The sequence below is a fragment of the Tursiops truncatus genome, chromosome 15 (genome assembly GCF_011762595.2).
Source record: "Tursiops truncatus isolate mTurTru1 chromosome 15, mTurTru1.mat.Y, whole genome shotgun sequence".
Lineage (NCBI taxonomy): Eukaryota > Metazoa > Chordata > Mammalia > Artiodactyla > Delphinidae > Tursiops > Tursiops truncatus.
In genome coordinates, this window is record NC_047048.1 from 36217567 (window position 1) to 36243592 (window position 26026).

General features: G+C 50.5%; 1 protein-coding gene across 8 annotated transcripts in view; it reads left to right on the plus strand.

Moving 5' to 3' along the window:
- Positions 1-26026, plus strand: part of LOC101330535 (phospholipid-transporting ATPase ABCA3) — a 45038-nt gene that overhangs the window by 5408 nt on the left and 13604 nt on the right. For 5 of the 8 annotated variants that reach the window (XM_073792418.1, XM_073792420.1, XM_033839522.2 and 2 more), the window contains exons 2-17: positions 3737-3807; positions 3961-4225; positions 5121-5248; positions 5946-6111; positions 8719-8978; positions 10914-11030; positions 11308-11428; positions 15530-15703; positions 18287-18468; positions 20197-20340; positions 20839-20968; positions 21460-21614; positions 21882-22037; positions 22124-22334; positions 23339-23489; positions 25742-25840. In XM_073792418.1, the coding sequence (XP_073648519.1) occupies positions 3754-3807; positions 3961-4225; positions 5121-5248; positions 5946-6111; positions 8719-8978; positions 10914-11030; positions 11308-11428; positions 15530-15703; positions 18287-18468; positions 20197-20340; positions 20839-20968; positions 21460-21614; positions 21882-22037; positions 22124-22334; positions 23339-23489; positions 25742-25840 (2513 nt within the window). In that variant the 5' untranslated portion in view covers positions 3737-3753. Of the gene's footprint in view, positions 1-3596; positions 3618-3736; positions 3808-3960; positions 4226-5120; positions 5249-5945; positions 6112-6294; positions 7863-8718; positions 8979-10913; positions 11031-11307; positions 11429-15529; positions 15704-18286; positions 18469-20196; positions 20341-20838; positions 20969-21459; positions 21615-21881; positions 22038-22123; positions 22335-23338; positions 23490-25741; positions 25841-26026 lie in introns of those variants that run through there. The other 3 variants (XM_073792417.1, XM_073792421.1, XM_033839524.2) reach the window with 3 other exon arrangements.

A 26026-nucleotide genomic window follows, 5' to 3' on the forward strand; every position in this document is an offset into this window, starting at 1 on the left:
ACTTCTGCTTGCTGGCCTTGAGGCCCACTCAGCAGTGATCTTTCCAGAAGCGTTACCACCATTCTGTTCTGTATATGCAGAAATAAAAGCTTCTTTTGCTTGGGCACATAGAAACTGGAGGACATATTCAAGCCCATAATGAAAAAAAAGACCCAAATCAGGAAGCAGAGCTGTCGGGACTCAACACGCAGTGGCAAGCACCCAGCACAGTGCTCCCAAACTAGGACAACCATTTCCCAAACCGGGACAGCCATTTTCAGAGGAATCCCGTGTGACATCAAGAGAGTTCTTAGGGACTTCCTTGCTAGTCCAGTGGTTAAGGCTCCATGCTCCCAACGCAGGGGGCCCAGGTTCGATCCCTGGTCAGGGAGCTAGATCCCACATGCCACGACTAAGACCTGGTGTGGCCAAAAAAATAAATATTTTTAAAAAAAAGAGTTCTCAGAAGTTAGCAGCCCACAATAGGCACTCACTCTGGACCAGCTCCACTGCTCACCTGAAAACCAAACATTGAAATACTCAATGATTTGTGTAATGTTTAATATTTTAACAGTAAGCAAACACACCTTTCCGTGGTAAAAAGAGCTTTCCCTTCCCTTCCCGGCTCTGTCCTGGGAGGAGTGAAGTGAGCCTTGGGAGAAGTCCTCAGACGTTCTTGTGGGGCTTTGCGAGCGGTTGCTTTGGAGTGGACCCGCCTGGGCTGGTTCTGGATCGCAACCCCCGCCACTTCTGAGGGACTCTGAGTGCCGCGGTCTTAAGTGTTTTGAGGAACTTTAACTTCCTTTCCTTGTGTACATTTGCTGTCGCAACCAGAAAGCTTCCCAGATTTTGTAATTCTGGGAATCTCCTCCTTTAAATTCCTTTTCTGCTCAAACTGAACAGACACGAGTATGGCATTTAGTGAGACTTCAGATAGAGCATGGCAGGCACAGAGCAAAGAGCTGGGTGCCTTGGGGAGACAGAAACACGTATGATGTCTGTTAAGGCGGTGGGGCTCAAGGGATATTTTTTCTTTTTGATTTCTAATGTTAGGTTCTGGGAGAAATACATAAAGACTTTATAAAGATGTTTGCTGCTTTTAGGATACACAGACTGTAAGGGTGTAGTGGTAAAAACACAAACTAGGAAGCTCAGATCCTGGGTGTGTGCCTTGCTTCCTGTGTGATCCTGGGTCAGGCACTTCCTCCTAGTTTCTTAGTTTTGAAAGGGTGATGGTACCAGAAGTTAGGGCTGGATTAGGAGGCTCTATAAATATAAAAGTATATAAAATAAAAGCTTCTTACAGTTTATTGTACCAGGAGAGAACAAAAGCCACCCCAGAGTTCTCTGATTCCCGAAATCCATGTTTCTTTGATATTGGACTTGGCTTTGCTTAAGTAACATGCTTACAGTGTATTTTGCACTTCGATTTCCTACCTCGGTGAGAGGCGTTTTATGATTATTTTTTAAATTATGCTCTGGCACCCTCCATTTGCCCAAAGGTGGCCGGAGCGTCATGCCAACGAGCCCCAGGCCCTTCCTGATATCCTGTGAGGCGTCAGTGCTCCCGAGCTCCAAGGTCAGCCCACCGCACTCCCGAGGCCTACCGGCCCCACCCCAGAGCCCTCTGTGCAGGGCCGCTTTCTCCCAGCCAGACCTCCCATAGCCCCAGAGGAAAGCCTCAGCCAGGAGCCTCTGTCAGGACTCAGGTCAGTTCCCCGGTGTTGCTGTCTGGTGTTGTCCTAGTGGGAAGGCGGACGGTCTGTCTCCCTGCCCTGCCCACCCCTCTGGGCCTAGAGAGGTGGGATTAAGCGTGGGGACCTGTCCTTTCTTGACCAGACTTTTCCGGAAAAGGAAGTCATCGACTTCTCTGACCAGAAGACTTCTTTGAACTGTGACCTTTTCACATTCCCCTCTTGGTAGAGAAAGAACCTTCATCTCTGCCAAGACAGGCACCCATCAGCCTGCTGTGGGGATGATCAGCTCCGTTGGAGGCACTGCTTTCCCCTCTTAGCCTAAACCACTTCTTGAAACTGTTCATAGGCCGTAGGCCTTCGTGGGTAACATTACACTACTGCTCTTTTATTAACTGTCTACGACTGATTTTAAGACAGGTTTTTCCATCTTATTAATTTTAAAAGAATTTGGATAATTTATTAAGTTGCCACTTAATAGCCCTTCATTGCTATTTTAGCTTTAATCTCTCCATATTTTAACCATACGGTTAAATAAAAGCCATATTTTAAGTTAATTTGTAAATAACTTCTTGCAGTTGTGTTTTCTACTAATATTTATTGAGTGCCCTTTAAAGCTTAAATTTTGAGGAACTACTTTTAGGCAGATATGGACAGCTACATCTTTTTTTTAAAAGCGAGAGTTTAATTTAAAAATGAGCTTTAATGGAAATGATTTTTCAGCTAACTGAAGTCAAAAGCAAAACTGGCTGTTTCAAAAAAAAAAAACAAGCTCTCGCTCCATGCGCACTGGGTCTCGAGATGGGTTCTTTGGGCCATAGTGTTAGAGCAGGTTAACTAATGAAGGATTTACCAGCCATTTGTCCGTGCCGTCCTGACGCGCCTAATGGATGGTGTTGGGTTAGTATCGACCTGAGTGTGGAGCCGGCTCACTGCACTCAGGACTCTTTCCTGTGAGTCACAGATGCTTCTCCCCACCTGAAGGACCGTGAGCTGTGGAGGGCCCCTCTCCGCTCCATCTGCATACTTGGCGCAGACGGTGACCAGGAGCTCTCCAGGGCCTCCCCTCCTCTGCCGCCCTCACTGCCCACGTCAGGTCCAGCCTCGGCATTCATGCCCGCAGCTTACAGAACTAGGTGCTTCTAGTCATGAGCGTCCTGGGGTCTTCCTGAGCTAACTCCAACTCCCTCCTTCTCTAGAGGTTAGTGTGGCTCCGTGTCTCTGCTTCTCACACTGCAGTCTCATGACATAGATTTCCCTAAATTGAGGAAGACCTTTATAAAGCTCTGTTCTTGTTTCTGCTGTCACTGTGTTTGATAATTAGTCTCAGCAGATTTTCCCAGCCATACGTGCCAGATTTAAATATAACATTCATACCTGACATAGAGTAGATTTTCTCTGGAGGAAAATGACCAGTGTCGTGTGGAGGCTCACAGACCACTGCTCACAGTTAAAGCAGGAAAAACTGGTTCTTAGGGTTCAAGGTGGGAGAGTACATACCATCCTGCTGCCCACGCGTCCGCCTCGCCTGCTGTGTCTGCCCCTGGGTTAAGGCCACTGAGGGCCCTCACCCCAGGCTCCTCCCCTGCTCCCCCACAGCCCTCTCCAGGTCTTAGAAATCAGCCGGCAGCCAGGATACTGGGCTGAGTTTCCTTTTACTGTTCTGTGATGGTGGAGAATAAAGCAGTCAGGGAGGGGAATTCCATCAGCCTGAGTTTTTGCTAAGAAATAGCACATTCATACGAACCACAGAGAACATCTGAATAGCATTCATCGAATGATTGCCATTCCATTGGCCACGTTGCATCTACCAGCCCTGCCGTTCATCTCCTGTTTCCAGAAGAAACAAAGTCAGCTTCCTAAAAGGGCGTGTGTTCCTTGAACAGAGTAGAACTGGCCTCTCCCTCTGGGGAGCTGTTCTGAGTTAGGCTGGGACAAAAGAAGGTGAGGAGAAGGTGGAGGGTCTGTGTCTCAGGACTGACTCTCCCCCACTCTCCCTGCCTTCCCCAAACACAATTCTCAAACCTGAACCAACACCCTTTTTGTCTTTGGTCCACAACTAGCGGCCCTTCTGGCAAGGATGGCGGTGCTCAGGCAGCTGGCGCTCCTGCTCTGGAAGAACTACACTTTGCAGGTGGGTCCGGCCCTGGGGGCATGCTGCAGGGGGAAGGGCGAGAGGGGCCTGGCAGAGGGGGTGTCAGCAAGAGGGGGCATCAGTGGGAGGGGCTCCAAGAGCCCCTCGCCTCCACCTCGCACTCCTCAGCCCTCGGTTTCCATTGCTCTTTAGAAGCGGAAGGTCCTGGTGACCATCTTGGAGCTCTTCCTGCCCTTGCTGTTTTCTGGGATCCTGATTTGGCTTCGCCTGAAGATCCAGTCAGAGAACGTGCCCAATGCCACCCTCTACCCCGGCCAGTCCATCCGAGAGCTGCCACTGTTCTTCAGCTTCCCGCCACCGGGAGCCGCCTGGGAGCTCGCCTACATCCCATCCCAGAGTGACGCCGTGAGGACCGTTGTGGAGACAGTGAGGAGGATGCTGGTGATCAACATGAGAGGTGAGTTGTCGGGGACTCAGTAGTGCTGCGGGACTTGGGATTTGGGGCAGGGACTGGCCAGGCGGGGAGCCGGGCAGCAGGCAATGCAGTCTGCCCTGTAGTGGCCGCACGGCCCGCAAATCCCTGTGTCATGTCTCATTGCAACAGGGACCAGGGTTATGACGGCTGTGGGAAGCAGTGTGTGTGACAGTTTACAGCCCCTGGCTATTCAGAGTGGGGATGGCGTCCACATACCCCACAAAGCTGTTTAATTATGAGGGCAAGGCCCCGGTGCCAGGAATCTCTTCTGGGATATGGTTTTGGGAGGACAGCTCTGATAAAGGTCATCAAGAAGCCTGCTGAGGGCCATTCCCAGGAAATGTGCCAGTCACCCTCGCTAGGTCTTTGCTTTCAGAATAGAAAGTATTATCCCTTTTCCTCTCCCTCTTGATTTTGGCACTGTGGCCTGTTTAATTCAGTGTAGCAAACACTTAGGGGAAGATCCCTGGTCCCTCACTATGTGATTATAGTCAAACCCTTTATGTGAAATGGGGTCTGGGTGAGAGAGGTCGTTGAACAGACTATACATTAGTGTCCACTTGAATTTTTAAAGCCCACCATTATGGTTATGAGAGAAACTGATGCTGGCTGCAGAGCTCAGGGCAGGGCAGCTGCCCACATGGAGGGGCCCTGCTCCAGCTCTCAGCTTCTAGATGCCCAGGGCCGGCTTCGATGGTGAGGTTCTGCCAGTCTTCACCGCAGCCCGTCTCTGCCAAAAACAAAAGCCTCCTCGAGTCTTAGGAAAGGTTTACAAAGCCCTAGAGAAACTTGTAAGCTTTAGTCCTTTATCTGAAGGTTCAGCTTTCTCAAGCAGAGTGGACGATTGGGCAACTCTGGGCCCCCCTCCTCCCCACAGCTCGCGGCTTCCCCTCCGAAAAGGACTTTGAGGACTACGTCAGGTACGACAACCGCTCTGCCAACGTGCTGGCCGCCGTGGTGTTCGAGCATGCCTTCAACCACAGCAGGGATCCCCTGCCGCTGGCGGTGAGGACCCCAGCCCCACGGAGCCAAGCTTCCTCCCCCAGGAGCCAGAGACGCTCTGCCTGCCTGGGAGCAAATGCGACTTTCCCCTTGGGTCCAGAATCACCTCTTAGCCCACTGAGGGGCCCTGATGGAGTTTGACCCATCAGGCCAGAGCGGTTTAGAAACCTCGCGTGTCTGAAGAAAGTGGCCGTAGACCATTGCTGTGGCCCCTCTTTGTCCTCTCATTTTGTGAAAGGCGTTACAGGTCTCCTTTGACAGAGTCAAATAGGACAAGTAGGAAAGTAGCAGATACTCGGGACTTAGCACCATATGGCATTAGAATTTCTGTTACATATTTAAACAAACAAACAAAAAGAAAGGTTTTTTGGTTGCCCCAGTGGCAATAAGACTGGGAAACCGTCAGGTCCCTCAGCATCACGCTGGTGGCCCTGCACTGGTTAGCAGTGACGAGTCATGCATGGAATTCCCATTGGTAATGGCAGAAGAGGGTGGTGAAGAGCACTGCAGAGGTGCCCCTGGGCTCTCTGTGCCCTGGCAGGACCGCTCACTCTGACCTCCTGAGATCCAGACACTGGCGGGGGCTGGGGCAGTGGTGAGGTCACGGTAATGAGGGTCCCCCAGCCCTCCCACTGGATGCAGACGTTTGCTCCTCTGGCTGGATCCCTTAGAGCACTTGGTTTTCTCTTTGTTTCCGTAGGTGAAATATCACTTACGGTTCAGTTACACGCGAAGAAATTACATGTGGACCCAGACAGGCTCCTTTTTCCTGAGAGAGACAGAAGGCTGGCACACCACTTCCCTTTTTCCACTCTTCCCCAGCCCAGGACCAAGGGAACCCACATCCCCTGATGGCGGAGAACCTGGTGAGGAACACTTTTAGGGGGTCTCCTTCCCTCCCCCGGGGTGCTGGCTCATGATCATCACGTCGGGGAAACCCATCTTGCATTTCTCTGGAGGAAGATTTTTTATGATTATTTGACCTTCTTCTTTGTAGGAGAAGGAAGAAAACATCCAGTAAAACTGGCTTCTGAAAAGCAAAATAATCTTTGAAAACAGCAAAGGCTGTCTCCCTATTTCCCAGCAAACGTGCTGTTGAATGAAACATTTATATTTCAGTTTTTAAGGAGCTTCAGTTTGCATTGGGTCTTTTGGGCTTGGTTTTCCATTTCCCTTCTCTCCTTGCCCCTCTCTCTGTACAGTTGTATAGGCATTGTACGCTCTGTTGTCCTTGTGTAATTGTCCGTGGTTTCATTGAGTCAGTGGAATGTTTGCAGAAGTCGGATCTCAGCTCACTGTATTGCCAGAGGGTGTGTCGGTCTGTTCGCTGTTACTCTGGAAGGTAGTTGGCTTGTTTGTCTTCTCTGACCAAGGTTCCATCTTAGAACCAAGTAACTGGGGCCCAGGACTAGACTATGCCCTCAAGCTGAGGCCCAGCTACAGGCTCCAGGAGGCATCCTGGGTGTTGCAAAGAACACAGAATTAATTCCCAGGTCTGCAAGAGGCAGAACTTGTTAGAGATTTTGATGAAAAGACCCAGAAATGCCCTAAATAGAGCACCAGGAAGGCAGGAGGCAGCCAGCATTTAGATTTATTTCTGGTGCCAGGACCCTATCACCAGGCTAATGTTCCAGGAAAAGATTTTAAATCCAAAAGAGGAGCTAAGACGACGAGCAAGGCAAGGTGAAGTGTGCAAGGCCCCAGAATGAAGCCCTGGACAGGTCACCAACTGGAGAGGAGGAGAAGCCACATCAGCTGCCACGCCCACTGCCTGTGGCCAGCAGCAAGAGACACTGGCTGTGTGACCTGGGGCGGGGCTGTCCGTCCTGTTTGTGGGGACAATTTCCTAAGCTTGGAAGCGATAGAGGCAAAAGTTCTCCAAGGAAAAGACTGACAGATTTCACTACGTACAAACTTGAAATTTGCTAAAAGAGAAAAAGACATAACACCAGTTTTGAAAGCAAATAAGAGATTGGGGAAAACATTCCAGCAGATGACAAAGGGTAAATACCTTCTGTTTTATAAATGATTCCTTAGTCCAAATCAGTTTTAAAAAAACACAAAGACCCCAAGAGATGTGGAAAGGATGTGAACCTGGCACACAGCAGGCCCTCCAAGAATTAGGCCAGTGTTCCCCCCAAGCCCACCCCCGAATGTCCATACCTTAGACCCCTGATAAAAATTGAGCCCCTGGAATAGTCTGAAAGAAGGAGAAAATGCAGAGGCACAAAAGAAGTTCCCCACAGCATTGTTTATGATCATAAAAACTTCAGTAGTGGGACATGATTGATCACAGAGGGTGGCTTTGCCTCAGTGCTGAGCAGCTGCAGAGGTTGTGGTGGTGAAGACCCCATGGCAGCATGCAGAACCTCATGGAAGAACAACTAGGGAGCAGGAGGCAGGCAGGACGTTTCCTGGGGGAGGCGTTGTGACGTGAGAAAGACACTGGCTTTGAAGCTAAGAGACCAGGGTCCCGTCTCAGCTTTGTCCCCTCCCCCTTTGTGTGGCTCAACGCCCTGGGCCTCAGTGGCCCCGTTTGTCCAATGAAGATGTCGTTCACTACTCTGCAGGGTCACAGTGAAGATGAGAACTAAACCCCCACCCAGCACAACGAGCGGTAAGATTCACTGAGCACCTGCTATTTCTGCAGCCATATAAAACTACTTACTCAAGGGAGGTGGTAGAAGTGCACAGATGTGGTGACCTCGTGCTGGGGGTGGGGTGGGCATAAAATTGCTTTTCTTTATTCTAGAAGCTTGAACTCAGGCAGCTGACAGTTCTGTGTTGGAGGATGTTAGGTGTTCTAAATGTCACTGTTTTAGGAATGAGGGTGCCCACGCCACCCAGACCCGCACCCCATGTCCCCTCTCTGTCCCCTGGGCTCGGACATCAGGAATCCAGGCTGCCTTTCTCTCTCCTGAGGCTATGCCGTACTCCTTCCATAGGCTCAGCCTCTCACAAGCCTCACTGTGGACTGGAATATCGTATCCCCCTGGCCCTTATCACTTTAAAAATGTGGGGAGTCAGAAAGGGCCAGCAGGGAGGGACCACAAAGCACACAAAGGTCGTGTAGTGGTGGCCTTTGGTCTGTGGTTCCTGCCTCCCTTTGAGATGGTAACTCAAGGGTGGATGGAATGAAAGTTGCTGATCAGCTGGTCTCAAGGGAACAAGACTTGTCGATTATCCCAGTAGGTCCTTAAAAGTGGGCAAGGGAGGCAGAAGAGAGAGTCAGAGAAAGATGTGATGACACGGAAGCCAGTCAGAGAGATGTTGCCTGGATGGTTTGGAAGGTGGAAGGAGGGGCCTCGAGCCAAAGAGCGAGGGTGGCCCCTGCAAACTGGAGGCCTGCAGGAAACCCCAGGCCACTTCACCAGCTCAGTGCCCTCAGCGCTCTGAGCACCAGCACCCAGGACCTGGCTTCTCCCACATGTATCGACCCCACATGCCGGAACGTCCTCTGCTCCTGCACTCAGGGTATATCCGTGAGGGCTTCCTGGCCGTGCAGCATGCCGTGGACAGGGCTGTCATGCAGTACCACGCCAACGCCTCCACGCACCAGCTGTTTGAGAAGCTCACCGTGATCGCCAAGAGGTTCCCTTACCCGCCTTTTATCTCGGACCCCTTCCTCGTCGCCATCCAGTACCAGCTTCCCCTGCTGCTCATGCTGAGCTTCACTTACACCTCACTCAGCATCATCCGGGCTGTCGTGCAAGAGAAAGAGAGGAAACTGAAGGTAACCCTGTTTGCGTTTGGCTTTGAGAGATCCTGAGTCCGGGCACAGTGTGGCCATGGGCTGTCGTGTCCTGAGTCCTGTCATCAGGTGGGGGCAGCTCCTGGGCACTGGGGGCACCAGGGCAACTGGGCGTGGGGCTAGTGCCCACATGGCTCAGCCCATCTCAGGCTTCTTTGAAATCAAGCCTGTTCTGTCCAGATTTTTAAAACCCTGATAAAGCGCTGTAGTTCATGTGCTGTATGTTAAGGACTGAACATTGAAAAGACAGTGTTTTGGATACATTAGGTAAAGTAAAATACATTGTTGAAACTAATTTCATTTGTTCCTTTAAACTCTTTTGGCTGCATTGGGTGGGTCTTTGTTGCTGTGCGCGGACTTTCTCTAGTTGTGGTGAGCAGGGGATACTCTTCGTTGTGGTGCGTGGGCTTCTCTTTGCAGTAGCTTCTCTTATTGCGGAGCATGGGCTCTAGGCATGTGGGCTTCAGTAGTTGTGGCTCGCAGGCTCAGTAGTTGTGGCTCACGGGCTGTAGAGCACAGGCTCAGTAGCTGTGGCGCACAGGCTTAGTTGTTCCGCGGCATGTGGGATCTTCCCAGACCAGGGCTCGAACCCGTGTCCCCTGCATTGGCAGGCGGATTCTTAACCACTGTGCCACCAGGGTAGTCCCTAAACTTTTTTTTTTTGGCCACGCCACACGACTTGCAGGATCTTAGCTCCCCGACCAGGGATGGAACTCGCGCCCTCGGCAGTGAAAGCGCGGAATCCTAACCACTGGACCGCCAGGGAAGTCCCCCTTTAAATTTTTTTGATGTGGCTACTGAAATTCTGAATTACGTATGCGGGTTGAATTCTGTTTCTGTTGAAACAGTAGGTCAACACAAGACAAATGTTCACGTACATGGAGAGCAGGAAGCGAACTTTGCATGTGATCAAGGACAGCTGTGGTGCCCAGCTGTCAGGCAGTGTCGTGGGGGATGGAGAAGTGTGTGGAAGTGTGTGAGGTGTGCTCCACAGGCATCTCACTGACATAACCATGTACATCTGGATGAATAGTGTCCTCTGTAAGCTCTCACCTCTGACGCTGCCAGAATTACCCAGAATTTATGTGAAGTTCTTCCTTTGGCAATGTCTGCAGTGCCAGTGGAAGGACGTTTAGAGTATTCTCAGTGGTGCCAACTCTGTGATTATTGGAGCTTTTTTTTTTTTTTTTTTTGCCACACCGTGTGGCATGTGGCATCTTACTAGTTCCCCGACGAGGGATTGAACCCGTGCCCCTTACATTGGAAGCTCGAAGTCTTAACCACTGGACCACCAGGGAAGTCCCTGTTGGCGCTTTTAAATTGTTGTAAATGAGGGGCTGGGAGAACTAATGAGGTGGGTCCTGTCCACTTCGGTGCCTAAATAACTTTAATAAAATGGTGCGACACTGAGGTGGTTAGCAGTGGACAAGGAAATGGTTCAGGAAAAAATGTTTGTGCGTGCACGCGCCTCCAGGTACATAGATGAAAACAGTGTGGCGGGATGTTGAATGATCACTGAGCCCAAGTGGTATGTGAGTGGCCACCGTTCCAATCTTCCTATTTTTCTGGTGGTTTGAAATTGTCCATGAGAAGAAGTTGGAAAATCAGCCTACCTTAGTGCCTGGTACACAAGAGACACTTAATCAGCCCTGGTCCCCTCCCCCAGACCAGTGTTGTCCATGGTAACAGACAGGCCTGGGTCTGCTGTCCTCTACGGCCCCACTGGGCACTTGTGCCTGGCACGGCTGAGGAGCTGGCTTTTTAATCTTAAGTAATTTCAGCCAAAATAGCTACGTGTGGCCGCAGGCCGCTGTATTGGATGGTGCAGGTTTAGCGTGAGGGAGGCTCCTGGGGTCTGGTGTGGCAGGGGTGGCAGGCGGTGGGGCGTGTGGAGCAGCACATGTGCCCCTCCCCCAGGAATACATGCGCATGATGGGGCTCAGCAGCTGGCTGCACTGGACCGCATGGTTCCTCCTGTTCTTCCTCTTCCTCCTCATCACCGTCTCCTTCATGACCCTGCTCTTCTGCATCAAGGTGAGTGTGGCTTCAGAAGGGGGTCTCACATGAAAAGCAAGGCGTTGGAGTTGGTGGGAGGGCCAGAGACAGCTGTGGCACCACCAGGGAGACCCCAAGACTCCGCATTTATGGCTTTGGTTGGGGAGTCTGCCCTTTTGGTAGAGAGGACTGGTGTAGCCCTTCTCCCACCCTTACCAGCTCCATTTGGGGCTGGGAAAGTTTGAGACTCTTCCTGGTTTTGTCTCCCCTACCCTGCCCCGACCTGCCCCCACCTGCCAACGGGATGGCTGCACAGGTGAAGAAGAATGTGGCAGTGCTCGCGCACAGTGACCCCTCGCTGGTGCTAGTCTTTCTGGCCTGCTTTGCTATCTCCTCCATCTCCTTCAGTTTCATGGTCAGCACTTTCTTCAGCAAAGGTGAGTTGTCCTGCCTCTGAGAGTGGAGGTCTGTGGGTGATGCACACCTCAGAAGACCGGCAGTTTCTCTTGGGATGAGTAAGGTCAAGGGGTCCAAGGGCATCTGAGCAGAAATAACCCGGAGACTGAGGTTTTCTTTACTCTGTGCCTTCCTTTGGATTCAGTTTTTTGGGTGTCAAAGTACATCCCTGAACAGTCCTTTCAGTGAAGCTCAGTGAGTGGTTAATTCTCATTGACTTTGTGTATCTGAAGATGTCTCTGTTTTGCCCTCACTCCTGAATACTGTCTTAGCTGCGTATAAAATTCTCCTTGGCGCTTTGATAACATTACCTTATTGCCACCGGATTTCCATTATTGCTGGGAAGAAGTCAGCTGACAGTCTAGGTCTGATTTTTCTGTATGGATGTTTGGATCTGAGGACTCAAGTCTTTTCAGTTCTGCATTTCCGTTCGTCATCAATCAGACTTTGCTCCCTGTTAATCCCCCTTCTCTTCTATTAGACCTAAGTTGAAGCCTCTCAGTCTGTCCTTCATGTCTCGTAACTTTTTTTTTATTAATGTGGTAAAATACATATGACATAAATTTACCACCTTAACCATTTAAGTGTAAAGTTCAGTGACATTAAGTACATTCACATTGTCATGCAACTGTCACCAACATCCATCCCCAGAAATCTTTTCATCTTGCAAAACTGAATCTCTGCCCCCATTAAACACTAACTCCCTACCCCGTTCCCACAACCCTGGAAACCACCATTACACTTTCTGTCTCTATGAATTTGACTACTCGGGACCTCGCGTAAGTGGAAATCATGGAGCGTTTGTCTTTCTGTGACTGGCTTACTTCATTTAGCATAATGTCTTCAAGGTTTATCCCTGTTGCAGCTTGTGTCAGAGTTTCCTTCCTTTGTAAGGCTGAGTAATATTTCATCATATGTATAGACCACATTTTGCATATCCATTCATTCATCAATGGATATTTGGGTTGCTTCCACGTTTGTGGCTATTGTGAATAATGGTGCTATGCACATGGGTGTACAAAGATCTCTTTGAGACCCTGCTTTCAGTTCATTTGAGTGTATACCCAGAGGCAGAACCACTGGATTGTATAGTAATTCTATTTTTAATTTTTTGAGGAACTGCCATACTGTTTCTACAGCAGCTGAACCGTTTTATATTCCCACCAACAGTGCAAAAGTGTTTCAATCTCTCCACATCCTCACCAATACTTGTTATATTTGCTTTTTTTTATAGTAGACCCCTCTTGGGTGTAAGTATATCTCTCAGTCTGTTCTTTATGTCTCTTAACTACTTTTTCATACCTTAAAAAAAATCTCTTTGTGCTGAGCTCTATATGAATTCCTTAGAGTTGTCTTCTAATTCCCTAATTCTCTCTTTGACTGTGTATGTTCTAGACTGTGTCTCATCTTTGAGATTTTATTTCTATGACTATATTTATCCTTTACCAACTATCCAGTTGATTGTTGTACATATCCACTTATTCTTGTTTCTTCATCCATTTTTGTGGGGAAAAATCCTCCTTTTATCAATGGAAGCATTTCTTCATTTCCTCCTTAAGTCCTTGATATTCTTGTTTTGAAGTCTATCTCTTTCCTACTCAAACATACTCCTTTGGAGAGCTTTAAACATGGGGATAATTCCCAGATTCAGACTCATGCCCAGCAACTCCCATTAGATGTTTAACATGTGTCTCAGTCAGACGTGTCCTGAACTACTGATGGTGTCCTCAAAACCCCATTTCCCCATCTCTACCATGTGCTCACACTAAAAACCTGGGAATGCCCTCGACTCCTCTTCCTCTAGCATCCTGCCCCAGTCCAGTCAAATCCTGTCCACTGTACCACAAGGTACCCCTGAACTCCAGCCATCTCCCACCTCCCCCACAGCCCTGCCCTGGCCCAAGCCACTGTCATCTCCAGCCTGGTTGACAGCGGTAGCCCCATAACTGGCCTTCCTGGTTCTGCCCCTGCCCCTCTTCAGTTTCTGCCCAGGTCAGAGGTTCTCCAGTGTGGTCCACGGGCTCCTGGGACCTTTAGAGGTTCACAAAATCAGAACTTTTTGTGATAATATCAGAATGTCATTTGCCTTTTCTACCATGTTGACATGTGCACTGATGGTGCAAAAGCAAAAGTGGTAAAACTGCCGGCCCTGATCACGATCAAGACAGGCTCCAAACTGCACTTGACAGTGGCGTGTTCTTCACACCACACACTCTCGTAAACAAACAAACAAAAATGCCAGTTTCACTCAAAAATGTCCTTGACGGAACAGTAAAAAATGTTAATTTTGTTAACCTTTGACTCTCAAGTATACTTTTCTAATATTCTGCATGACTGAATGAGTTGTCCACAGAAAGTGCTTCCTGAGTATTGTAGTATAATGATTCTCTTGAGGAACAGCATGTGTGCAGGTGTTCGAGTTGTCAGCTGAACTAGCCACTTTTTTCACAGAACACCATTTTTGCTTGAAGCAATGACCATCACACTGTCATTCACTTGCTGGTATTTGGTAAGCATTTTCTCAAGTGTGAGCTGCCTTTTTGAGGAAAACAACTGACAATATCTGATGTCAATTACAAAATTCAGGCTTTCAGGCAACAAAAATAGAATTTTGCAAACTTTAATCTACCACCATGAGCTTTACAGCCTCCCAGTGCTTACTTACTTTTTTATGAAATTAGTGATAATATTACCCAGTGTGATTTTTTTTATGTGGTGTAATAAAATGTGTCAACATTTGGAAGATGTTCTTTGCCCAACGAGCAATATTTTCCAAATGGCCATGCATCATGTTACAAAATCATGCAAGAATAGTAAATAACCCATTCCAGGTACAAGATGGACCAATAGATTTTCACATAACAGAGTATAAAAAGTTCATTGTTCAGGTTGATTCCACGTGGCACCTCACCTTTAAGAAACCACCCCTTGTTAAGTGGTGGTGTGGTAGCAAAGAATATCCAAAATACCTAAAAAGGCTATTAAAATTCCTGTCCCTTTTCCAACTGCTGATCTCTGTGAAGCTCATTTTCTTCATTCACTTCACCTAAAACAAGGCAATACATCAGAGTGAATGCAGAAGCAGATATGAGAATCCAGCTGTAATTGGTTAAATCTTTACAGAGGTTTGCAAGAATGTTTCACAAGGCTACTCTTCCCACTAAATTGTGGGAAATACAGGTGTTGTTCATAAAAATACTTATGTTAACTTGTAATGGGTTTATTATTGTTATTCTTAAATATCTTAACATTTTCTTAGTATTCATCTCTGACACAGTGGAATGTTGACATATATATAATGTTTGTATCCCACATAAACAAAGTTCTTTGACATCCTCAACAACTGTTTACAGCTAAAGGAGTCTTAAGACCAAAGGGTGTAAGGGCACTGCGTCGACTGAAGCCATGCTGTCTCCCCACACCTCCACCACCCCATCCTTACCTCCTTCAGGTCTTTTCCACATTCACCTCCTCATCAAAGCCTTCCTTGGCCGCCTGGTTATAGTTGCAACCCTCAGCCTAGGGAGTGTCTTGTCCCAGGTCTGTGGCTTGTTGCTCTTCACAGGGCTGTACCCACCCAGCACCATCTGCTTTACTTACCTTCTTGTCTACTGGCTGTGTCCACACTGGATCCTAAGCTCCCCGAGTGGAGGGCTTTGTCTGTTCTGTTTCCTGGTGCCTGGAACAGGGCCTGGCACAGAGCAGGTGCCCAGTGAGTATCTGTGGGATGCACGAGTGAACAAGATGGGGCAGGACCAGGCGGGGGATCACATGCTCCGTGTTAGTCATGTCAGGTGTGCGATGCCCAGATAGCTGGAGGTAGGTCTGCAGGAGAGGGTGGAGAAATCCCCTTGGGGTTCCTGGGGTGGGCACAGGCACGCCAACAAGGGCAGAGGCTGAGAGCCGAGCATGGAGCGCCCCCCCCCAGCACTGAGGCTTGTGTCCCCGTGTCCCCGGCTCCTGCCAGGCTGGGGTTGGGCAGCTCGCCCAAGAGAGGCGTCCTTTGTGCCACGGATGGAGCCCATCAGTGCAGATGCCCTCGCCTGGTTCTGGCACACTTGTCTTCCTCTCTCCGCCCATAGCCAATGTGGCAGCAGCCATCGGGGGCTTCCTCTACTTCTTCACGTACATCCCTTACTTCTTCGTTGCCCCTCGATACAACTGGATGACGCTTAGCCAGAAGCTGTTCTCCTGCCTCCTGTCCAATGTTGCCATGGCAATGGGAGCCCAGCTCATAGGAAAATTTGAAGCAAAAGGTGAGTATTTTCCTTTACACGGGCTGTCCTTGCTGATTCAGTTACCCCAGAGGGTCTAAGCAGAGGGGACTCCAGACTCAAGACTCTCGCTCCAACGATAATCAGACACATCAGCACAGCTAAACGAACAGTGCATTTGGAAGGCAGGTCCTCGGCGAGGGGGAGGCTCACGCCCAGGGCAGACGGGGAGGAGTGACCAGAGCCACAGGAGAGGTAGGTCAGAGACACGTGGTTCACAGGACAGAGAGTTGAGGTGTCCAATGCAATGTTGGCCACCACCTGGCCATTGCGGTCCCGGCTCTGAGCACCCCTCGAAGCCCTGCCTGGAACTGGCCGTTACTTCAGGAAAACGCTGGCCGTGAGCGTCTGCATCTGCCAATGGTGGGATTCAAGTTGGTCGCCTCTGAGTCTCTGCCTGCCTCTCGAGGCTTTAGGATTCCTAGGCCAGAGGTCTCAGTCTGCAGGGTTCGAAGGGTTCCCAGCTCTTGGTGAACTTGTAGAACTAGCATCTCCCCTCCTCCTGTTTCCCTGATACCTCCTGCAGTAATTGGTGATGACAGCAGGAAGGCCTGAGAGAGGAACAAGTCACAGACCAGGACATTGCTTTCTTGAGTTTTGTGAAATTTCCTGATTTTTAAAATGTCATGGGTGTCAAATAAACACCTCTAGGGCTGACGTTGGCCTGTGGGCTCCCATTTTGCAAACCCTGCAGGAGATGCTCAGATTTCACATGGTAGAGTCAAGGCTGCTCCTCTAAAGGGTTGAGAGGACGCCTAGTTTAACCCTTAACCCCACATCTAGTGGGAAATCTCCAGAGATGGAGTGCTCACCTCTTAGGAGAAGGCCCCGTTCATTTCTGGATCACTCAGACCACCTCACAGAAGGGCCTTGAAGAGGCAAGTGGACCCAGACCTGGCCCTGCCTCTGTCTCACTTGCCTTGGTTCCAAGCGGAGACAGAAGGGACAGGATGAGTTTATGCGTGGCTGGTGTTGTGTCGGTGTCCGTCTCCCGGGAGCTCCTGGTGTTGCTCTGGCTCTGCTAGCAGGAGGTGAAATACAACCTCGCTTCTGAGTGACTGACCTGAGTGCATTTTGAGATGGTTTCACCCCGCCCCACCCAGATGTTCTCTATCAGGCTGAATGCTCTGGTTTCTTCCAGTCATGCAATGCCTAGTTGTAGCTTCCTAGTTGTGGGTCTAAGGAGGGAGGGAGGTGGGTGGCCACGGGAACCTTTAGTGTGGCTTTATCCTTAATTAGAATATTTGTCTTCAGTTGGCAAAAGTCCTATGACATTGGTGCTTTTAAATATACATGGTTCTCCATGTTCAGTAGTGTGTGATAAAATGTAGATTTTTTTTTTTTTTTTTTGCGGTACGCGGGCCTCTCACTGCTGCGGCCTCTCCCGTTGCGGAGCACAGGCTCCGGACGCGCAGGCCCAGCGACCATGGCTCACGGGCCGAGCCGCTCCGCGGCACGCGGGATCCTCGCGGACCAGGGCACGAACCCGCGTCCCCCGCATCGGCAGGCGGACTCCCAACCACTGCGCCACCAGGGAAGCCCTAAAATGTAGATTTTTTAAAGGCATAGTCCCTTCCAGGGTTCAAATGCTTTTTAAAAAGCCATTTATAAAGAGGAGTCTAACTACATGGCACCTCTTGGTTTTCAAAATTCTATACTGAATTTTCTTCTTTTTTTAAAAAATTTTCTCCTGTTTTTTATTTTTATTTTTTTGGCTGTGTTGGGTCTTTGTTGCTGCACGCGGGCTTTCTTTAGTTGTGGCGAGCAGGGCCTACTCTTTGTTGCGGAGCACAGGCTCTAGGCCTGTGGGCTTCAGTAGTGGCATGCAGGCTCTAGAGTGCAGGCTTAGTAGTTGTGGCACATGGGCTTCGTTGCTCCACGGTGTGTGAGATCTTCCCGGACCAGGGATCAAACCCGTGTCCCCTGCATTGGCAAGCAGATTCTTAACCATTGCACCACCAGGGAAGTCCCTGAATTTTCTTAAAATAGACAAACTTCTAGTTGTTTGAAAGTGAACAGTGACCAAGGCTGGAGAGCAGCCATTTCCATCACGGGCTCTCGAGCCAACCCAGGTGGTCCAGCCTCACAGAATCCCCAAGCATCATTTGGACTGTGATGTTGCAAACCAGAGAGAGGACAGAACACCACGAGCACCACTAAACAGAGCTTTATTTATGCCGGGAGTGTTTCCTTTTTTTTGAAAAGACTTATATTAAATGCAGCCTCTTCCATTGTTGGCCTTACCCAGATCACATATGTGTACGTGTGTATGTGTATGTACACGTGTATGTGCATCCGTGTGTATGTACAAGTATGTTATGTAGATGGATATGTGTTTATGTGTGTATATGTCATAAATCAAACATGAGCCCCTCTCGTCAGTTCACAAGCTTTTGTTAGTTCTATGATACCGATTTGGTGACTTGCTCTTGTCTAAAGGCCTGAAGAAAGTTGTCAGGTTTGCTGTAGGCAGGGAAGCGTCACACTGACTTTGCACTGCTGCGCACACGTGTACATTGGTGACCACGGGTCCGCTTCAGGCCTGTTTCCTGGCATGCCTTCCAGGCACAGGTGTCCAGTGGCGAGACCTCCTGAGTCCTGTCAACGTGGACGACGACTTCTCCTTTGGGCAAGTGCTCGGCATGCTATTGCTGGACTCCGTCCTCTACAGCCTGGTGACCTGGTATGTGGAGGCCATCTTCCCAGGCCAGTTCGGTGTGCCCCAGCCCTGGTATTTCTTCATCCTGGTAAGTTCTGACAGCCACCTCTGTGGGGGTAGGGGTGGGCCCAGCACCCACCCCAGGCACCTCTAGTCCCTGACATGCAATGCATGCCCTGTGCGCTGTCATGAGCCATGTGTCCTAGGGACCCCGAGACCCCCACGCCCGAGGTTATCCCTGCGCTCCAAGGTCTGAGAGGAGGAGCTGGCGCTGGCTGGCCTGCCACAGGGCCAGTACACAGCCCCCTCCCAGCCGTCTTTCTCAAAAAACATCTTGTTGGGTTTTCTGCCTACAAAGTAATAGAGCTTTGTGTAAGAACGATCACGTGCTGGAGTGCACAGCACACTCCCACCACCCAGAGATGAACATCGCTGACACTTTGAGGTGTAGCTCTTCAGATGATTTTCTATGCATGTGCAGCTATAACATATGTACGCTTGTTTTTAGATGGGGGGATTATATTGTAAAAATGCTTGAAACTTGCTTTTTTTTTTTTAACGTAACAGTACAGCTTAGATATCTTAAGTACATATACATGTGGTCTATTTACAAATATGTTTTTAGATTTTTATCTACATATGTTTATAAATTTTTAAATTTTATGTATAAATATATTTCTATTTAAACATATGTGATTTTATCAACCAACTTCACTTTTTAATGACTACCCAGTATTCCATGGATGTACCACTGTATCGTTAACTTAATTCCCTGTTGGTGAGCTAGGTTAGCCAGGTGCCACTTCATCGTTCGTTCTTTGATTCAACAAATATTTATCAAGCATCCATTTACTGTATTTCATCAAATCTAAGATGGCCCTTGGGGAATTCTGTGGCGGTCCAGTGGTTATGTTAGGACTTGGGCTTTCACTGCCAGGGTAGGGTTCAGATCCCTGATCAGGTAACTAAGATCCCACAAGCTGTGTGGTGCAGCCAAATAAATAAAAATAAAATAAAGCTATAAATACATTTAAAAAAAATCTAAGATGACCCTGATTCTTAGAGGCACCGTTACTTCATCACTAAGAAAGAAAGATACTGACAGTTAAAACTATGGCATTTCTGTGATTTGTAAGACACATTCTGATTTCAGTCACTTAAAACTTGAGACATGTGTCCCCTAAAACCAACAGACTGTGATATGAGGAACCACCCCAGGCTGTGGGGTATGTGGGGGCTAGAGCTGTGGGTGAGATGTTCTCCCCCCACAGGGCTTCCCTCCGGGGTGTGGGCATTTTTCCAGGGCCCTGTGCTCACCGCTCTTGTGACCCTGCCCAGCCACTGTGCCATCAGTGTGCCACCCTCAAGTGACACCTGCACTGCTGGGGCCAGACTGTAGAAGGGGAGGCCTCCTCCCAGCAGAGGGAGGCTGGCCCTTGGGCTTCTCCTGCTTATTTCACGAGCGCCTGCGTGGCTGAGTGAGGATGCAGCTGGGGGCTCGCCCCACATGGCTCTGGGCTGGACTTAATGACCTGTTTTTTGTATTAAATTCCATTGTTAACTTTCCCTGTATCACCTCTGAGTTGACGTGCATAGTAAGCCCCTTCAGCGGAATAGGAAACAGTCTCAGAGCTTCCCAGGGCAGCTGGGTGCAGAACTGCGCTGGGTCTCACCCCAACTCTGAACTCTAAGCAGCGTCTTCCCTGCAGGGGAGTCTAAGGGCGGCTACTGTCTGCTCTAGCTTGTCAGTTGGTTGTCGCAAACAAAATGAACTGACGTGAATTGGCTGTTTGAGAGCTTCTGATTTCCATCCTAGCCCTCATATTGGTGCGGACACCCGAGGACAGTTCTAGGGAAAGAGGAGGAAGACGATGATCCTGAGAAAGTGCTTAGGACCGAGTACTTTGAAGCTGAGCCAGAGGACCTGGTAGCCGGGATCAAGATCAAGCATGTGTCCAAGGTGCCATACCTATGGGGATGGGGACCGCAGGGTCATGGGGCGGAGACCATCCTCTGGGCCTTGTTTCTCCTGGATTCCTGTGGCTGCCCTCTGACCGGCTCTCCTGGGCACCAGCCATCCCTCAGGCTGTCCCCCCAGGGCCCAGTGTGGAGGCTCAGGGTCAAGTCAGCAACCTGTGCTGCCCCACTTAACCTCTGACCAGCTTTGCAGTGGATGCTCTCTGAGCTCGCCATATATGATGCCTGGGCGTCATGGGCCTTCTAGTCCTGCTGAGACACCAAAACACCTGGGTGCTGTGGACCTGGGGTGGGGCGGAGAGCAGCAGGAAGCAGCGGGGCCTCCTCTCAGTCCTCTTCCTGCCTCTCTGTGCGCTGGTTGGTGGTACTGGGCGTGGTCTCCTCCCCAGACGCTTGGATGGGTATTCCAGAGGGGAGTAGAAGGGGCCCTTTGCAGTGAGGGGCTCCTGAAGTCTGGGGCCACCCTCTGCCTTTCCTGCAGGTGTTCAGAGTGGGGAACAGGGGCAAGGCAGCTGTCAGAGACCTGAACCTGAACCTGTATGAAGGCCAGATCACTGTTCTGCTGGGCCACAACGGCGCGGGGAAGACTACCACCCTCTCCATGCTCACTGGTGAGGGGCCCAGCCTTCATGCCCTACCCTGACCTCCAGGCCCTTCCTTCAAGGCCACCTCAGGCTGCCCCGGCCTTGTGCCCTCAGGTGGCTCTTGTCCTCCCCCTGCTGTGCTGATAGCTAGTGGAGCCCCAGGGGCTCTGGGAACAGGGTGGGAGCCTCTCAGGCCACACAGAGGCGGCCCCACCCACGCTGATTTAGTCCCGAGCCCACTCTCCTAGAAAGTCGTCCTGAATGAGCCAGCCCAGCCCTAACGGTCGTCCTGTCCTCCCTGAGAACAGGGACCTGGGCTCGGAGAGCGTGGGGGATGCGCCTCTCTCATTCCTTACAAGCCACACATCCTGGCAGTGGGCATCCCCCACCCTCCTCTGTCTCCGGAGACCCACACGGCAGGGTGCACACCGTGTGAACCAGGGAAGCTCAGCACTCCTCGTGCTACTGGAGGATGTTCGCGCTGAACTTGAGCCCCGGGGTCTTCTGCTCGGCCCTAGGTCTCTTTCCCCCGACCAGTGGACGGGCATATATCAGTGGGTATGAAATCTCCCAAGATATGGCTCAGATCCGGAAGAGCTTGGGCCTGTGCCCGCAGCATGACGTCTTGTTTGACAACCTGACTGTCGCAGAACACCTGTATTTCTATGCTCAGGTGAGCTGGCAGGTGACAGGATTCATGGGTCGTCGTGGTTATTCCATCACCTACATGCTCGGGTCCCCAGGGCAGCCATGTGAGCCCTTAGCCTCCCAGCAAACTGAACCTGCTCCGAGGAGGCGTTCGTGAATTGTGGGGTGGGTGGGTGTCAGGACACGAGATCCAGCCTGGGGAGGGACGGAGACAGCACCATTCCAGTGCCAGCTGGACGGGCTGGCCTCCCATCAGAAGCCGCTGCCAGATCTCTGTCCCCTCCTGTGTCAGCTGAAAGGCTTGTCGCGCCAGAAGTGCCCTGAAGAAGTCAAACGCATGCTGCACATCCTCAGTCTGGAGGACAAGGGGGACTCCCGGAGCAGGTTCCTGAGCGGGGGGATGAGGCGCAAGCTCTCCATCGGCATTGCCCTCATCGCAGGCTCCAAGGTAGGGGCGGCGGGGCCTGCAGCACAGCAGCCTGGGCCTAGGACGTGGCTCTGCCGTCATCACAAGCCCTTTCCTCTGCCCTCCAGGTGCTGATGCTGGACGAGCCCACCTCAGGCATGGACGCCATCTCCAGGAGGGCCATCTGGGACCTTCTTCAGCAGCACAAAAGTGACCACACCATCCTGCTGACCACCCATTTCATGGATGAGGCCGACCTGCTGGGGGACCGCATCGCCATCATGGCCAAGGGGGAGCTGCAGTGCTGCGGGTCATCTCTGTTCCTGAAGCAGAAATATGGTGAGCGGCCACAGGCAAGCAACGGGGCAGGCAGCCGAAACTCCATTCTGTGTGGGGTCAGCGTTGCTGGCCCAGTGTGCTGGAGAAAGTATCCACTGGTAACGTTCCCGAAGGACCCCTGAGATCAAGCAGAGAGAGGCCTTCTCTAGACATCCTGTTCTGCTACCTGTGGGTAGAGACCTGAGGCCCCAGGCAGAGGGGCCTGGGAGAATGAAGAAGGAATGAAGCAGGTAGTCTTGATTTGGAGCATCATTCAGCTTTGAGCAGTGGACTAGCAGTCAAGTGCCAGGGCCACCAAGAGCAGGGGTGCCGTTGCAGAGACCAAGCCCGCTCTCCAGCCTTGCAGCTCCCAAACAAGTGAGGGGCCCACGGCACTGTCTAGGGCTGGTGGGCAGCGCGTGGAGTCAGCCCCATCTTTGCTGTATGAGCATGGCTTCCCATCTCAAGGACAACTCATGGTCTAACATGGTCCTGGCATGCCAGGTCACATCCATGTCCCGCCAGCAGAAGGAGCCAATACAGAAGACCAGCACCCCGCCCCCAGGACACCCCAGGATTTGCACCCCTCATATCTGCAGCTTCCTCTGACCAGCACACAGCCCTGAAAGCAGAAGGTGACCTAGTATGGTCACCATCAGGCTGGGGGGAGGCTGTAAGAGAGTGGCCTTTGCCCTTAGGTTCTGCTACTGAGAAAGCAGGGAGAAGGGGTTTTGGGGACAATTTGTACCCCAGTATCTGAGACTTGACATCTGAAGTCCAGCTCTGGTTTCACCTCCTTATCATGCTCAGCAACCCAGGTCCTCCAGCATCTCTCCCCAGCGGGTGGAGGTGGGGTGGTGAGACCCTCAGGGCAGTATTGAGGTGCCCTGAGATGCATCAATTCCAGTTCACTTGCCCCAGCTCTGCAGCCCCTTTCCCAGGAGCCTGACCTGCAGGAGCCCGGGGCCCTGGGTGGGCCAGGAGGAGAGTGGGATGCAGCCTCACTGGGCTCCTGGGTGTACCAGGCGCAGGCTACCACATGACGCTGGTGAAGGAGCCTCACTGCAACCCCGAGGGCATCTCCCGGCTGGTCCACCACCATGTCCCCAACGCCACCCTGGAGAGCAGTGCCGGAGCAGAGCTGTCGTTCATTCTTCCCAAGGAGAGCACACACAGGTACATACATGTCCCAGAGAGCACGGACAGGTACACATCCTAGAGAGACCAAGCACAGGCACGTGTGTGTCCCAGAGCACTCACAGGTACAGATCTGAGAAGGAGGTTCTGGGGGCCTTAAGGGCTCCGTGTGTAGAGTCACCCGCCCTGCACCTGTGTGGCTTGGCCAGGGGCACCTCTTAGTTCCTGGGCCTGTGATGGTCGGTATCCAGTGAATCTGCTTGCTGGGCCCAGGGTGCCAGGCCTCCCTGTGCATCAGGGCTGTACCCGAGAGGGAGAAGAGTGGCTCATCACAGGGTACTCAGTGCCCTGGTGCCATCCACACTCGGCACGAGGCTCACTCCTCACACTGCAGCCACTCAGGGTTAGTGTGCAGCTGTGAACTCGTGTGTCTTCTTGGTCTCAGAATCTGAGTCATGAACACAGGCCTCATAAACAGAGCAGACTCCCGGTGTGGGGAGGTAAAAAACAAACTCTTTAAGTCACATTCAGAAACTTCGGAATAGAAGACTTAAAAGTACATTAATCTTGCTGCAATCTGGATTGAGAAATGTTATTTTAATCACGACAGTGTTCTCTGACTCATTTTTTTTTAATTAATTAATTTATTTATTTTTGGCTGTGTTGGGTCTTTGTTGTGCGCGGACTTTCTCTAGTTGCAGCTAGCAAGGGATATTCTTAGTTGCGGTGCACGGGCTTCTCATTGCAGCGGCTTCTCTTCTTGCGGGGCATGGGCTCTAGGCATGCGGGCTTCAGTAGTTGTGGCTCGCAGGCTTAGTAGTTGTGGTTCGCGGGCTCTAGAGAGCAGGCTCAGTAGTTGTGGTGCACAAGCTTAGTTGCTCTGTGGCATGTGGGATCCTCCTGGACCAGGGCTCGAACCCAGTCCCCTGCATTGGCAGGCAGATTTTTTTTTTTTTTTTTTTGGCTGCGTTGGGTCTTCGTTCCTATGTGCGGGCTTTCTCTAGTTGCGGTGAGCTGGGGCTACTCTTCGTTGCGGTGCATGGGCTTCTCATTGCGGTGACTTCTCTTCTTGTGGAGCATGGGCTCTAGGCGCATGGGCTTCAGTAGTTGTAGCTTGCGGGCTCTAGAGCACAGGCTCAGTAGTTACGGTGCACGGGCTTAGTTGCTCCGCGGCATGTGGGATCTTCCCAGACCAGGGCTCGAACCTGTGTCTCCTGCATTGGCAGGCAGATTCTTAACCACTGAGCCACCAGGGAAGCCCAGCAGACGGATTCTTAACCACTGCTACACCAGGGGAGTCCTCTCTGACTTAGATATAGTATAATTTGTTTTACACCTACTCTGTTATCACACACACACAAATGTGCTAATGCACATCCTTTTAGAAAAATCTTTGTCAACATCTCCAATGACCCCTTAGAATAGATTCCCAATAGTGGGGTAAATTTTACCAGATTCACTTCTGGAAAGGTGATGTGTTTGACTTCCCCAGCAGCAGCATGGGGAGTGTCCATTTACTCCACAGTTGCCAACTTTGAGTAAAATTTCTTATTAATATTTGTGTATCTAATGGGTGAAAGTGGCACACACACACGTAATTGGCATTTTGTATTTCTTCCATTCCTGCTGGCGGGAGGTTGACCGCTTCCCATGCTTATTGGGCTATAAGCGTCGCTTCTTCTGCGTGTTGCATGTTCACGGCTTATGTATTAACATCAACCATTTGTGTCACAACATTTTCTGATTTGTTGCTGCCTTTTAATTTTGTGGGATTTTTTTCCCCCTGCAGATGGGATTAATGGGTTATATCTTTTCCTTTGTTATTTCTTCTTAGAAAGTACTTTCCTACCCAATAAGTAAAAGAATATTCATCGATTTCTTTTGGTTTGCTTTGTGATTTCATGTAGGTATATAGGTATCGAAGAGTGCCTTATAGGCCAACATACTCAAAAAATGTTATGTGTGGGAATTCCTTGGTGGTCTCGTGGTTAGGATTCAGCACTTTCCCTGCTGTGGCCTGGGTTCAATCCCTGGTCGGGGAACTGAGATCCTGCTAGCTGTGCGGCATGGCCAAAAAAAAAAAAAGATTATTAAAAAAGAAATGTTACATGGGGGGAGAAAGGGTGTGCAGGGGAAGAACAAAGCCTAACTTTTTTTTTTTTTTTGAGAAGGCATCTCAAGGAGCTAACCTTCCTTTGCTCCTCCCCCGTACAGCACAGAGGTGATTATTTAGAAACAAATTATCTAGAAAGTCACTGAGAAGTGACTCATCACTCGGTCTTTTTCTTCAGGTTTGAAAGTCTTTTTGCTAAACTGGAGAAGAAGCAGAAGGAGCTGGGCATCGCCAGCTTCGGGGCCTCTGTCACCACCATGGAGGAAGTCTTCCTGCGGTAAGTAAACGTGCGTCTGCATCTGTCTAGGGCTCAGCCTTGATGATTTTTCTGAAGTGTGATAATAAAGCAATCCCCTTGATAGTCATCTGGAACACCCATCTGAGGTGGACCTACAGCCCGGGGGGGTGGGCAGCAGGGCAGTGGGCCGGCTGTCAGGACCCGAGTTCACATCACAGCCCTATA